The sequence below is a fragment of the Scardinius erythrophthalmus genome (assembly GCF_964197995.2).
Source record: "Scardinius erythrophthalmus genome assembly, chromosome: 17".
In the NCBI taxonomy this organism is placed as follows: Eukaryota; Metazoa; Chordata; class Actinopteri; order Cypriniformes; family Leuciscidae; genus Scardinius; species Scardinius erythrophthalmus.
The window spans coordinates 18,626,879-18,641,906 of NC_138237.1; the positions used below are offsets into that span (position 1 = coordinate 18,626,879).

At 35.3% G+C, this 15,028-nt stretch overlaps 1 protein-coding gene across 2 annotated transcripts; it reads right to left on the reverse strand.

Moving 5' to 3' along the window:
• Window positions 1-1,969: 1,969 nt before the first annotated feature.
• zw10 (zw10 kinetochore protein) lies at window positions 1,970-10,625 on the reverse strand. Of its 2 annotated transcripts, XM_081390977.1 has the most exons (16): window positions 10,415-10,625; window positions 9,457-9,591; window positions 9,243-9,344; window positions 8,949-9,026; window positions 8,581-8,740; window positions 7,146-7,301; window positions 6,606-6,800; window positions 5,643-5,779; window positions 5,390-5,572; window positions 5,070-5,308; window positions 4,903-4,974; window positions 4,660-4,823; window positions 4,114-4,244; window positions 3,855-3,986; window positions 3,574-3,776; window positions 1,970-3,409 (listed from the first exon to the last, which is right to left on the reverse strand). In XM_081390977.1, exons 1-16 carry the CDS (start codon window positions 10,517-10,519, stop codon window positions 3,286-3,288), a joined length of 2,316 nt encoding a protein of 771 aa, XP_081247103.1. In that variant the 5' UTR covers window positions 10,520-10,625; the 3' UTR covers window positions 1,970-3,285. The 2 variants fall into 2 exon arrangements, with proteins under 2 accessions (XP_081247103.1, XP_081247102.1); XM_081390976.1 differs by having other exon boundaries at window positions 1,972-3,409; window positions 3,574-3,986.
• Window positions 10,626-15,028: the final 4,403 nt, after the last annotated feature.

The following is a 15,028-nucleotide window of genomic DNA, read 5'->3' on the forward strand; positions in this document are numbered from 1 at the left end:
CGGGTGACGCACAAGGGTTGCCAGATTTGTAATTTAATTATATACAATATTGAATTATATCCTCTTTTTAAAAAAATCGTAATTTTGTGTTTTTAAATAGGCTAACTATCGAAAACAGCAACGTTTCTGTGAAAGCGTTGTACAATTAATTAACGTTACTCTTTTAAAAGGTGGATTGAGATTGTAAATACATGGCAACCTTCAAGCTGTCAAAGCCGGTGTCGTAAACTGTCATGCGCTGACGTAAAAGTGTTGTCAAGCACTTTCTACCCATCCAGAAATTGTCGGGACCACTTTGCATTCTTCCACAATAGTTAGGGAAAGTTAGGGATTTTTTTTGCCAATCTGCAAAAAAAAAATTCTTACCAATATCTTTTTTTACCATGTGTTCCTATAAGTGTCTAGTAACACCTCCCAATTTATCCACGGCCAAATCCTTGGGGAAACGCCTGGAGAGGCAATCAAAGTTGGGGTGCCCAGACGGCCTGGGTAAAAATAATGAATTTTTTTTTTTTTTTTATATATTAACTTTTGAGATGACTAACTAGGGGTTTTTAGGGGTACCGAATCTATCCCAGCCATTAGTTTTGAGTAAAAATGACTCCAAGTCCATACAAAAACCACATAAAACTGGTTTTATTGAACAATTACAAAACAAAACTTATACTAAATTGGTTTAAGGCCTGACAATACAGGTGAATAGAGTCACATTTTTAACTAGCAGATATCACCATGAAACTTTCCCAGTTGATTACCTATATTAAGATGAGAAAAAAAATGTATTACAAGTTTTCTGTAATTTAATTTTTAAATATGCAAATTAGGCAATATCTAATTAAATATGTGCTAATTTGCATATCTTTTAAAAAACAAAATCTGAGTATTGGATAAAGCCAGGTTAAAAATTATTTTTTCATTGTGTTCATATATTAGATGGGAAAAAAATTACGGAGGGATTTATGGATATCTACTTTTGTTATCCTGTAAATCAGAAAATACTGCCAATAGCCTTAAAAAAATTATTTTGCCATGTTTTTTGGAATAAAATGTAATATAAATCAGGCTAGGAATAATATATTTACAAATCCCTCTGTATATGTCTTCATAATATAACTAGGTACAAGACTGGAGAGTTTGGTGTATATAGGTGCTACTGAAGTGGAGATTTCGGACTCGGAGTATGAGAGAAAAGTCATTGATCAAATCATTTTTTTAAGGCTATTGACAGTAAGGCTATTAAAAATGTGACTCTATTCACCTGTATTGTCAGGCCTTAAACCGATTTAGTATAAGTTTTGTTTTGTAATTGTTCAATAAAACCAGTTTTATGTGGTTTTTGTATGGACTTGGAGTCATTTTTACTCAAAACTAATGGCTGGGATAGATTCGGTACCCCTAAAAACCCCTAGTTAGTCATCTCAAAAGGTAATATATATATATAAAAAATCATTATTTTTACCCAGGCCGTCTGGGCACCCCAACTTTGATTGCCTCTCCAGGCGTTTCCCTGAGGATTTGGCCGTGGATAAATTGGGAGGCGTTACTAGACACTTATAGGAACACATGGTAAAAAAAGATATTGGTAAGAATTTTTTTTGCAGATTGGCAAAAAAAAAATTCCTAACTTTCCCTAACTACAAATCCTGTATTGAAACTCAAGTTTGATTTAACTATAAATAAAACTTACTCTCCCTCATATCGTTCCAACCCCGTATGACTTTCTATCTTCCATTGAACACAAAGGTAAAATGTGAGGCAGAATGAAAGCCTCAGTCACAATCCTCTTTTATTATATGAAAAAATATAGTGAAAGTGAATGTTAACTGAGGTTGTCAGTTCATACCATTCTGCCTAACATTTTCATTTGTGTTCCAAAGATTTTTAGACATACAGGTTTGGAACAACGGGACAATTTTCTTTTTAGGATGAATTGTAAACTGAAAAACTTTAGACAGCCTAAAACAAGATTATGTAATGTGCCATTGCTGGAGTTTATTGAGGTATTTTTCAAGTATTAATTCATGTACTGATCAGTGACGTGCGGTCTGGGTAGGCAAACTAGGCACTGCCTACCCTGCCAAAATTCAAAAATAAAATTGTTTATTAAATAATAAACTTGTATTTGTATTTTTACTGTTTATTCTTGTGATTTATATATGCAATATGTGTGTTATGATGACAAATGTAGCAGTTACGCATAATCAAATAAAAAACAAATCGTAGAATAAGCAGTGCTTTTACTGTCCATTCATTGCAGACGGCAAGCGAAAAACCCATGTTGCGCATGCGCACTTCGATCCTGTATTCTTTAACATGTACGTAAAAAAGCACAACTCTGCTGTGCCTTTGGACGTAAATATGGTATGCCCGTAACATCTCCGTAACATATCAGACATGGACCAATTAAAATCGAGATATTACTGGACATTTGCGCAGCTAACGTCATTAACGTTACACCACAGCTAGCCTACATGCCTAATCCCCGCGCCAAATTCAAAGCCAAAATGACTGCACCGGAGTTAAAAGGCCGTCATGACAGAGTTTAATGTTTTAAATTGAGAACCAGAGACTTTGCAAACTGAAGGCCCGTAAAGACGAGTTTTACAAAGCTGTGATCGACGTCTTCACGAGGAAAGGGCGGCGGATGAATTTTATGTAGGCTACAAATAATCTACCGATTGGTGAGTCAAAAACTATTTTGGGCTTAATATTGAATTGATAAATATGGTTGAATTAATGCAAGCCATTTGCCTTCATATTCAATTGAGCAGTGTGTGATTTTACTTTTACTTTTGGCCGTTGTGCAACAATAAGGATTAATAATGGTTGCATTCTAATGCTGGAGTGGACATAAACTACTGTTACCGGTGTGTGCCTGTGTGCTGCGCTTGTGTGTGTGTGACGTGCGTGTATGTGTGTGTGTGTGTGTGTGTGTGTGTGTGAGAGACGTGTGTGTGTGTGACAGAGAGAGAGAGAGATACATCCTGATTTGTACATTTCTTGATATGCCGCGCTTGTGTGTAACGTTTACTGTTATTATGTATTATTAGCCTAAACAATAAATCAGGTAATCTGGCTTTCATAACTCAGTGCCTAGCCTCTTTAAGACATCACCGCACGTCACTGGTACTGATAACATAAGGTAGGAGAACAGGCACGTGCTTAGAACAGCATTTATTGTAAAGCATTTTTCAGCATAATAGAAAAATAGAGAACACATTATATGTAAGGAAAAGCTCCATGTAGCGTTATGTGGCGTTGGAAGTGCATTGGTCTTTTGGATGTCTATTTGACAATTTTAGCGAGGGCCGCTGCTCGCCTCTCAGTGTTCTTGAACAGGGCACGAATGAGGCTCTTCATCTCATTACAGGAGAACTCCACTGCCAGAGGTCCTTTGCCCTCCGCCCACCTAAAAAAAAAAAGAAGTTTTTATTTTTTTTAAATGTGAGCTCCGTTACATATATAAACAAAATATATCATTCTAATGTTCCCAATGACTAAAAAACTGTTACCAGAGTTACAGACAGACTCCTAAAAATGAATCAAATTTAAAAGATTAAGTAAGTGTATGACCTGTCCACTATCTCCTGTAGATTAGCATTTAAAACCATGGAGATCTCTCTTAAGGTCATCCATTTCTTTACATAGACTGGAACCTCTTCTTGGTATTTTTTGTTCTTGTTTTCATCTGGCAATGGATTGAAGACCAGTGGCCCTTCCTCTATAATGGTTTGACACAGTGTTCGCAGTCGCTCACCGTCCACGTTAGATATGTCCTGGAATGACAGCCCTTGGTTACACCTCAAATAGTTTGGTGGTGTAACAAAAAACAACAGCATTATGTATTGCCTTACCTCCAGCATCATAATCTTATTAATCAGCTCTGATATTGCAGTATTGAGGAGAGTCCCAATGGCTTTGCAGTATATGTTTACTGGCAAGACATCTTGCCAAACTTTTCCCAACCTCCTCAGCTGATGAATTACCTAAAATTCACAACAGCAATAAAACCCCAGTGACAAGAACACTATGCACAAATATACTAATATACTGGTACCTAAATTTAAGCAGCAAAAGCCTATTCAGAAAATAATTTGTGTTGTTTGATCATACTTGTCTGATAGCCTTGCTGGCTGCAGAGTAATTGTCTTCATCATCCAAATTGGAGAAGTTGCGTGCAGTGGACAGTCTCTCCAACATCTCAGCTTTTTGAACGTTCATTTGTGCCACAAAGCACCGAGCACCTTGTTGAAAAACAGAAGAAAAAAAAAACCCTCGTCTTAAGTACACTACCATTTATATAGTTTTCAGCAGCCATTACTCAAGTCTTAAGTGTCACATGATCCTTCAGAAATCATTGTATTATGATGATTTGGTGCTCAAGAAAAATATCTTAGTATTACCATCAATGTTGAAAATGGTTCAGTTCATATTTGTGTAAACCATTTTTTTTTTTTTTTTTTTACAATTCTTTGATGAATATAAAGTTTAAAAGAACAGCATTTATTTGAAATAGAAATCTTTTGTATCATCTTTGTTGTCACTTTTGATCAATTGTAATGTATACTTGCTAAATAAAAGTATTCATTAAAAAAAATAATTATCTTACGGACCCCAAACATCTAAACAGTATCATAAAACATGTAAGCATGCCCTTACCTAGTCTTCTGAAACCTGGGACCAAGTCTACAAAATAAGACACTCCATCTTTCAAAGGAAGGTGAGATTTAAACTGGAAACCCAAGGTTAAAAGTTGGTGAGCGATGAACATGCAGTTATTGTGCTGGATGGCAGCCAAGTGAGGTAACTTCAATAAGTTGTCCCTAAGTTATAAAAACAGCACCACATTAAAATCAAAACCCAGTATACCAAGAATACTGCAATAAAAATACATCAACTCACTTGTGATATGTAGGCACAACATCATAGAACAGGTGAAATATGTTTCGAACTGTGTAGAAAAGCTGGACTGCACTGAAAGAAAAAGACCAAATTTATGTAGCTCCGTAATTACAGCTTAAACATGGACCCAATATCTGTGCTTATTGTAGTGGCTGCCTGCTACATACCACTGGGGGGAGCTGCCCACCGCCTCAGACAGAGTTTGTATGGCCAAGTCCATTAGCTGCTGCACTGACTCACTAATGCGACACACAGGCAGGCATAGAGTACTGGGACTCAACTGCTTTTCGTTTTCCAGGCTCTGCTGATCGTAATGGGCACTTTTCTTACCCGCCTCCTTCCTCTCCTTCTCTCCTCCACTGGGACTCGGTAGTTTAGGGATCGAGAGCTTATACTCTGGAGTGATCTGGACCACAAAGAGCACACAAAAGGCCGTCAACAAAAAGCTTTTATAGCTTAATTAAAATGAGAGAATTTACAGTCTTACTTTCACTGTGTTGTGCATCTCAGAAGTCATCAGTTTTCGTGCAGCCACAATGACATCTTGGCATTTTTTGCTTGCGAAGTGGCAGTTGACATTCCTGGCGTATTTCAGGAGGTCCGTCGAGTCCCCTGCGAGGTACCCCATTTCTTTCAGACTGCTCTCGAAATCCTCTGTCTGTTTAATGACCTGAGAACACAATTGAATATTGTATTACAAAGAATGCAGTTTTCATGCTGACAAACCCTTGCAATCTTACCTCGCTATACTCGGCCAGCTGATTACTGTTAGTCGGTATGGAATGAACCAAGCATTCACGAATGATGCACTCTGACATCTCCTCCCAAATCAGGTCTCCTAAAATCTCAGACACTTTCTTTTCGTCGATAGACACATCTGAAGAAAGAAAACAACAGAAACCCCATCATCAGCTTACTGCAAGCAATGCAATGTCTAGTGTGGGGTCTTCAACCTTTTTCTAGACCACTTGTTGGATAAAGTGACAGGCTAGGCACCCCATGTTATACAGTATATTGTATAAAACTGAGTGTTGCAATTTATGCTTGACATATATAAGTATATAATTAATTATATATGACGTTAATTAATTAAAAATACAAGTACTTCATATTGAAAGTCCAAAACAGAAAGTAATAACTTATGATGTTCCCGGAAATCCCTTACATGGACAAAGGCATCCAGCTATCACTGTAGCAGAGAAAGCAGAAACAATTTGACTGATGAAATGTGAAGACAAACATGATTGTGACGATATATGGTTTGTATGTGTTTTTCAAGCCATCTTGGGGTATTTTTAGAACTTTATGATGCAATGCAGTGCTTATGACATAATCTATCAAATATATTTTCTGATTTATTCTGTGATTTTTTTTTTTTTTACATCGTACAAAATCCATGATGACTTAATGCACAAGTGTTTGTAGTACCTAAACCAATCCTAGGGAAAAAAAAACAAATTATTGGTTATTATTCAGCACTGCATTTGATTTCTTAGCCAATTAAAAGCAAGAGATAAGAAAAAATTAAACCTGTCATTTAGACAAAGGTCAGTAAATAAACTGGTATTAGACTTGAAATTTCTGTCCCCCTCACTTCTGAAATCATGTCTACGTCCCTGGTGTATGCATTATAATTAGTGATGACTACAATGTCTGTGTGGTAAACAGAACCACTTCTTCAGATTTTTTTTTTTTGGACGTACCGAAAAGGTTTCCGTGTAGCGTCTTAAGCACGGTGAGCACTTTGTTGTAAACCTGGCTGGGATTTGGATGCTCTGCTTTGGTCTCTTCACATTGCAGGGTCAGGACTGCACCCTGCTCCGGCTGACTGCTCACTTCCACCATCAACGAGGGGTATATGATTAGTGGCTTCAGCATGTACTTAAACAACACTTGCCCTAAAGGATTGACAAAGAGTCAGGCAGTCAACTAACAGGCCAAAATATAGACAAAGCAATGCAGAGGTACTAATGGGCTGTAACACTAAAACTTATTCTTACCATCTATATATTGTAATCATTTTGTTCACAACTTGTAATGACTTAAATGAGCTCATTGTTTATGCCTTAAATTAATACATTGTTAGCTAACTGCATGATTTGTATATGCATTTGGACACAGTCACTTCTGATAACAGATCACTCTAAATTGTAATGTAGACACATGCATGTTCTGTAAAGCTGCTGTGAAACCATGTTTTGTGAAAAGCGTTATACAACTAAATGTGAAGTGAGTTGAATTACCAAACAGTTTAATCTTTTTATGAAGCTCTCCTTGAATGGAGAGGGCCTGGAGAATGCTAAGGAGAAGAGCATGTGGGACAGACTCATCCGCCTTAGATCCTCCTCTGTTCAAATGAAGCGCTGTCGTCAGGAAAGATTTCACGCCAGTGAGCTCAGCTAAAATATGGAGATCAAAACAAATCAGACCAGCAAACCAAAGCAGAATGTTTTCAAAGAAATCACTTTTCTCTACTCTGATAACACCAACATGTATCCGAGACACAGAACAAGTCTCTGATTAAAATTGCGATGAAACAGACTGAGTGAAACAGATTATTGAAAAAACAAAAACAAAAAAACTGTAGGACGGGGACTTGGTTCTATCCATCGGTTGTTTATTGGGAGGAGGCAGATCTGATTGCGAGCTTGTGTTCAATTTTAAGAAAGAGGCGGGTTTAAGCTGACTAAACGATTGAAGAAATCTGACGCTCCATTGAAAGATCAAATTAAACTTTTATAAAAAATTATGACAGAGTTCCTATGCAGTTTGGAAAATAATGGTAATTTCCAGTCTGGATAAGTATAGAAAAAAGGCAACCAAGTATGGAAAAATATTTGTGTTTTAAGACTGTATCCCCTATTCAGTTTTCTAAAATATAAAATGATAAAATAAATTTGCCAAACCACATTTAAAGAATCCAACTGATGTGTCAGTAGACTTGCTGCGAGAGTCTGTGTTATGCCTGTGTTTAGCCGCAACACCGGTTATCAATTGTCGACCGTGGCACCGCCCCCAACCATGCTTTTGATTTTTTTATAGTAATAAAAATTTAGTTCAGTTAGAGAACAGACACTCCAATTAAAAACTAAATGCATTTGCTGAGTCGCAGCACATCAGGAGTTAGATTTCACCTCACTCAGCCCATTTCGCCTCACTCTTGACTGACAAGATGATGGCGAAAGTTTTGTTTTCAAAGCAAAATATAAAGCGCCTATTTAAACAAGTTTGTCATTGTACTGTTTTGTTGTTGTGTTTTTCATTAAGAATAATAATGATGCCAGCCTCAAGCAATTGCAGCCGCACTGTAAAAATTACCTCACCATCACATCCCTAGTCAGAGGTGAATATATGCAGGTTATAAAGGGTTTTAGGTTCTTCTCATGTTATCACTTTGTGAAAACCAATGAAAAAAATATAAAATAAACGTATTACAGATGACTGTACTATATACCAAATATAATGCTGAAAATAATACTGTAGGAACCATTTGTCTTAAATATGGTCTGAAAAATTTACAGATAGTTTTTTTTTTTTATAAAATATGTGTAGGAACTTTGTTATGAAACGAAACAAGCAAGGACAAAATCGTTCCCAATAAAATCAATAACATACGTTTAGAAAATAGAGGGCAAATTTTCATTACATCATGAATTTAAGGTAAAAAAAGAGAGTTACTTTTAGTGGAAGGAAGTTTCCAGACTGCCAGTTTCTTCCACTCTTCTCCAAGGTGGTGGATGAGATTCTCTCTCTGTATTGTGATCTCTGAGCTGAGGGCCCGAACTAAAGGCAACTCGGTGTCTTTCCAAGCTTTCAGGGCATCAACACTTGCTCGTGCCTGTATAATATAAGTAAAAATATGTAATTAAGCCCTTAGCACAGTACGTTTTTGCACAGTAATTCACAGGGCTGCTAATGTTAATCAAATTAGTTACATGATATGCCAATAAACTAATCAAATTATTCAGAGAAATTTGGTTTATTTTTAAATAGACTTGTTAAATTCACAAACTGGTAATGTGAATTTATTGTTGAATGTGACTTACTGTTCCATGCTGCTTGGCTGCAACCACATAATTCTTTTCCTGCAAGGCCCTGTGATACTCCTCTACTGCAGTGTCAAACTTAAAAAGCATATTAAAATAATGAGAGAATGTTCCTGTTATACGAAACATGTGCCTGAACTTAAGTAAACAAGCAAATTACTGTGAGCTTTTCCCCCCTTCTTTTTTAACATAATCATTTACATCACAAGACACACATGCACATTCTTTGAGACATAAATCTAGCTTTATGGTTAGAAAATCCTCTAAGCATACACAAAATCCCAGCAGCATTACCTCTTGGAGATGCTGGAGCAGGTTTATTACGGCAGTGTTTTTCTCTAGTTGCTGTTTAAGCTTGGCATACTCTGTCACGGCATCATGGAGGTTCTGCTGAACCTGTAAATGCAAACACTTAGTTGACATGTTTAACAACTATAAGAGTCACTCTTTTTTATTAGAAATTGAACCGATTGAACCGTAATCGTTTATTAATAGTGAAATAAAGTACCTCATTCTCAATGCAGCTTTTCAATAAATCAATGTCTTTGGAAACGGATTCAACCTGCTCCAAAAGCTCTTCTGCTCCCTCCATACTGGGTATAAACTCAATATATTTTTTATTTATCATGTCTGTAACCTCCTCCTGTATGGACAAAAGAGGGTTAAGCTCTTACACCGAAACACACAATGCTACACACAATGCTACTAAATAAAAACTTAAATGCATAACAGGTTTTGATGTATGACATGTTTGATGGAGACCAGTGTTATACTTCTACAATAACACATGGAAAACAACTGGATTTCACCAATTCAGATAACAAATATGAAACATAAGACATTTATTTGCTTATTAATTACATTACAGGAAAAAAAAAACACTCTGAATGCAAGATAATCTTGCTAGAGACATATATCATAAGTCCAAAAACAAAAATGAAACACAAAATGGCAAGTCTGATAGCAAGAAATCAGAACCCAGACAGATATTATTGGCCAATAATGTCTCAAGACCAGAAAAGAACACATAGTTGCGTAAAAGGAGGTCAACAACATTACATCAGTTTGTCTGAAGTCAGAGCTCAGACTGGCACTGACAAGCAATGATATCAGCAGCATGACACGTCAGCCTACCAAAGTCACATCAGTACCCCTCTATTCACTATTAAAACACGAATGGACACTGCGTTCATTGTACAACGAATCTTATTAAACGTTTATAATTCTTAAAAGACTTCATATTTCAGGAGAAAGGCGTTAGTCGCACTTCAAGAGCTTTGGTTAACGGTCAATGTATGCTAACATGAGTAACGTTACCAAAGAGATGCAAATGTACAGAGCAAATCAACTTAACGTTGATTCCTTTTATCGTCAAGTTAACTCGGGTTACATTTTACACGTTATATTCGGGTATTTTATAAGTTAAATTCGGGTTTGACAGCAGGTTAGCTGACCTCACTGTTTACCTTAGTTTCTTCCACTTTCCGTGACAGTTTGGAGATTTTGCAGGCGAGGTCATCCTTCTCCAGTTTACCTGAGCTGGCGAGCACTTCTGTCACAAACGACGACATGACGGTTACGGTCGGTCAGGAGGGTGAACGAGCAGGACAGTTTACCACTTCATACCACTACCCGCCATTCCGCGCGCAAGGGATGCTGGGAGTCTGACTGTTGGATGAAGATAAAAAAAAGCTGTCGTCGATTTAAAAAGACGCGGTAAGAAGTGCTCGCTTGTTATCAAAGTGAATTCTTGGTAAACCATTAGAAAAGCACCTTATTATAAGGGTGAATGACGAACTGGCAAAAAAAAAACAAACAAAAAAAAAAAAAAAACACATTTTAGGACTTTCTAATCTAAACTTATTAGAGTGTTGTGTATGTAATGCAATGGCATGTACACATTTCAAGAATGTAATTAACCATTTTTTGATGAATCAGAACCATATTTTCCCCCATGAAAATGTCATTCCTTAGTAACGTAATGCATTTTTAAATGAATTACATTTCTACCATTGTTATATAAATTTACTAATATCAACAAACAATTAGTGCTCTGAAAACTACATTTTAATCACAATTACTATAATCAGTTTGGGATTTCATATAGACATGAGCTCATTTTTGGCTGCTGATAACTCAAAATTCAGAACCAAATAATAAAAAAGCTGGAAAATGTTTAAAAATGTTTTCCAATAAAGTAAATAAGACTTGTTTTATCATTAACTAACTAACAAAAAAAAAAAAAAAACAGAATTGTGTAATCTAACACACAAATATGGGATAAATTAATTGCCTGTGTCATTGTTAGCCAGAATGACATACTGTTAGACAGAAGGACATTCTGCAATATTTTTTTCAGGATTACCATTTAAAACCATCCTCAGTATCATTTTTCTTTCCACCACTCAAACTTGAAACAAAGACAGAGAAACTGACAAGTTTAAAATGATTTAAAAATCTGTAAAATGTACAGTAAATCTGTAAAATTATAATGCTTCATAAACAATGGCCAAGGGTATAGTCCAACACATTATACAGCTAAAACATTTAGGCTTATTGCAAATGAGTGTGAACCTATTTCAATTAATATTTCAAGTTTGCTTGTTCCTGACACATTATCATTCCACTGAGTCATCACTATAATACCCTGCTCTCTTTTTTCCAAGATACTCAGCCTTAGCTTCTGCATCTGCGTTTATCCTGGCTCTGAACCGTCTCTGCCTCTCTTTATTAGACAGAGGCATCTGGGAGGACAGAATTGACCTTAAAACACCAGAAGCTATACTAAAGCTTTAATAAAATGTTGATATATTAATAAATATGATTACATTACCGTATTCATGATTTGACCATTAACATTACAAAATTCAATTCAATGATAATGACCCATGTGACTCATTGAATCATATGAAATCAAGATGAATGAAAAAAAAAAATTATGTAAATAATGTTAATGTTAATAATATAACTATAATAACTATGCCTAAAAGTTTACAAATGTTAATTAAAAACTAGATTATGCTTATGTCATGTAACGGATGACATGTCCTGGCTAACAGAGTTTTTTGTTATCCAGGAATGACAAAACAAATATTTTTTCCTTATAATCAGGCACTAACTTAACCACCTATGGAAAACTACAACTTAGCTATCATCACTTAAGGTAATCTTTTAGATCAAATAGATAGTTTTTTAATATAAAAACATTATAAATGTTTTATTAGTGTTATCCAAAAGGACACATGATATTGCTACAAAGTGCACCAGTGACCGAAAAGGTAAAAAAAAATCAACATTTTAAGAGACGCTTACTGACATGTTCTGGTGCTACTTCAGGGTCTTCTTTTTGATACAATATTATGATACAAATTATTATTTGATACAAAATGTATTATGGTCCAAAATGGTCATTGATGTCTGTTATCCAGGAATGACATTGCGAGAAATCACAATTTGGAGACAAAAGTCTTTCTGTCATAAAAATGTAAATAAGCGTAGTATTATCACTATATTTGTAGGTATCATTGAAAACATCAGTACAATTATGCCCAAGTAGATTTTAAATACTTTTATTTATATTTTTTACATTTTTGTCGTATTTTTGTATTCCGATTTTAAGCCGGGACAGTTACCCGAATGACATTTTGGGACTTTTTGGGACATTTTGGGCCATGTCATTGACCCATAAAAGGCGTATTAAATCATACATGCTAGAATCTTTATATAACAACCAAAAATGCTTTCTCAGATATACAATTCAAAAAAAAAGTATATAAATAAATTATTGTTATATAAAATATAATGATGTTTAGGTATCACCAGACTGTATTTGGGTAACATTAAATATATTTGGTGTGAAATAAAGGGAGGAACAGATTAACCTGTAATGCTGCCTTGCAGAATTTGGTGACACTGCTGTAGGCCATGTGTGTGCAGCTGTTCATATCAGACCAACTTGCCTTCTGGGATATAACAAAGACATTTAGACATCATCAGAGTGAATGTGGCTCAAGTTTGCCCCTTTATTCGCTTACAACATTTCATTATTCGTTCTTCAGATATTCTTCTATAAATGAAAATTGTATCAGCTGTATGCAAAGTGACCCACATTTGGTTTTGGACCACTGAAAATGTGTGCAATTCACCAATTGGGGCCAGATTTGAAATCCCATATCTCTGGAAATGAACCATTCCTTAAAAATTAAGATTCTATAAGGAAATGTTGTTAAAAAACAGAATCTAAAACAATATTAAGAGATCTTTAATACTTCTTGAGGCCTTTAACTTGCAAACGTAGGGCAAAAAAACATAAGTAGTGCTTTTTTCCCCATTTTTGAACTGTCGCCATTGGCATATAATGCAACAAAGATTGCGAATGTCAACAGAATTTATTAATATACCAACCAATTTCTGTGTAAAAATAAAATAATAATGCTGCCATCTTTTTTAAGTCATTTTTGCCGACCTGGCTCCAAATCTCAGGTGAAAATTGTCGTTTGTCATTGTCAATCCATGACATTTAATATTTTGGCATTCATCACTATTTATGTTTGTGTGTTGATTGAATGGAATGACCCTTTAGTCAATTACCTACTGTGGGTGTGTGAGAATTCCAGCGATCAAGGAGAAGTAGGTGCTTCGCTGTTAGAAACAGTGGTGGACGTTGCCATTGCACCTGAAAGCAATTCTGTTACAGATGGAGGTGTGTGTAGACCATCACAGACAGCACGTGCCTTCTTCCTGAGGACAGAGGAAAGTTTTCAAATGTTCACCTGAGAAGTATTCTCACAGAAGCTCACAGAAGTATAACACCCAAACAAAGATTTTGAAAACTTTCTTATTTGAGGAGTAAAATTAGCCGTTATAAAACAAATAGTTCCGGTCCTTGATTCTGAATGGTTGAGCTCTGTTTGAAGCCGTTGTAAATTACTCAACCACTGTGACCACAGCATCAGTATTACCGCGCCACTGCATCTGTGTGAATAAAAGAAATCTTAAAAGAAATATTTTTGTAATCATTTTATAAAAGCAATAAGCCCTGTAGAGCCGTGGTTTACATTGAACTTAGAACAGCTAATGGGGATTTCAACGCTCCTTAGCTGTTCTAAATTCACTGTAAACCACGGCTTCTTGGGACTTTTTGCTTTTATGAAAATATTAGAAAAAAATATTTATTTTAAGATTTATTTTATTTATTTGTTCTATTTTAATTCACTATGATGCAAACAAACAGTTTAATTAAGAATTAGTATTATAAATCAATTGAATTATTTTCTTATATATTGCTGTTCCCTTCATATGAAAAGCCTCTTCATTTGTTTAGGGTAATAGAAGAGTCTATTCCTGATAAGACTGTATAATGACGTGCTTGTGATAGGCTTACAATGCATCTTATCTTTCTTATACAGTACTCTTCCCATGTATCCACTGTGCTAAGCAGCGTTTTGTTGTATCAACACAATCATGGCCGTGTTCGAAGTCTAATTAAACTCAGGAGATTAAGTCTGATTCTCTAAATTAATCCAGGGAGAAGACAAGAAGAAATGTTGTGGTGATGTATTTCAGAAGATTAAAGATTTTATGCAGATGTACAAAAACAATTGTCCTCATTTACTCTTATTTTGTGACTCATTCTCTATTTACTAACACAGCATGTTCAGTTTTGGATGGAAAAACACAGTCAGGTTAGGTAACAAATATGATTTTACAAAAAAATAATAAAATAAAGAGATGAGAACAAATGCAAGTTTTTCTGTTGATAACGAATATAATAGTAATTTGACTTTGTGCCATTGATTTTTTTTTTTTTTTCAAATTACTTGCCATTTTCATGTCTTGTATAGACATAATAAGTCAACACTGCTCAAGGAAATCAATCAAAGAGACGTAATTAAAGAAAAACAATACCACTACCTCAATGTAGATGAACAATTCTAATAAATGCATAAAACTGTAGCTACCCTTTGTATATGGTTATTTTTAGTAACATGCCATTCTGAAAGCTTCTAATCTAAGAGAATAAGGTAAAACGATTCTTTAAAAGCAAAGATTATTGCTTGTCCTTAGTGTTGTACTCTTTT

Coding starts and splice junctions, on each gene's coding strand:
- zw10 (XM_081390976.1), bottom strand. CDS start 10,519: ATGTCGTCGTTTGTGACAGAAGTGCTCGCCAGCTCAGGTAAACTGGAG. Junction 7,302..8,580: donor GAAACTTCCTTCCACTAAAA/GTAACTCTCTTT, acceptor TCCATATTTTAG/CTGAGCTCACTGGCGTGAAA. Junction 4,245..4,659: donor CCCAGGTTTCAGAAGACTAG/GTAAGGGCATGC, acceptor TTTTTCAACAAG/GTGCTCGGTGCTTTGTGGCA.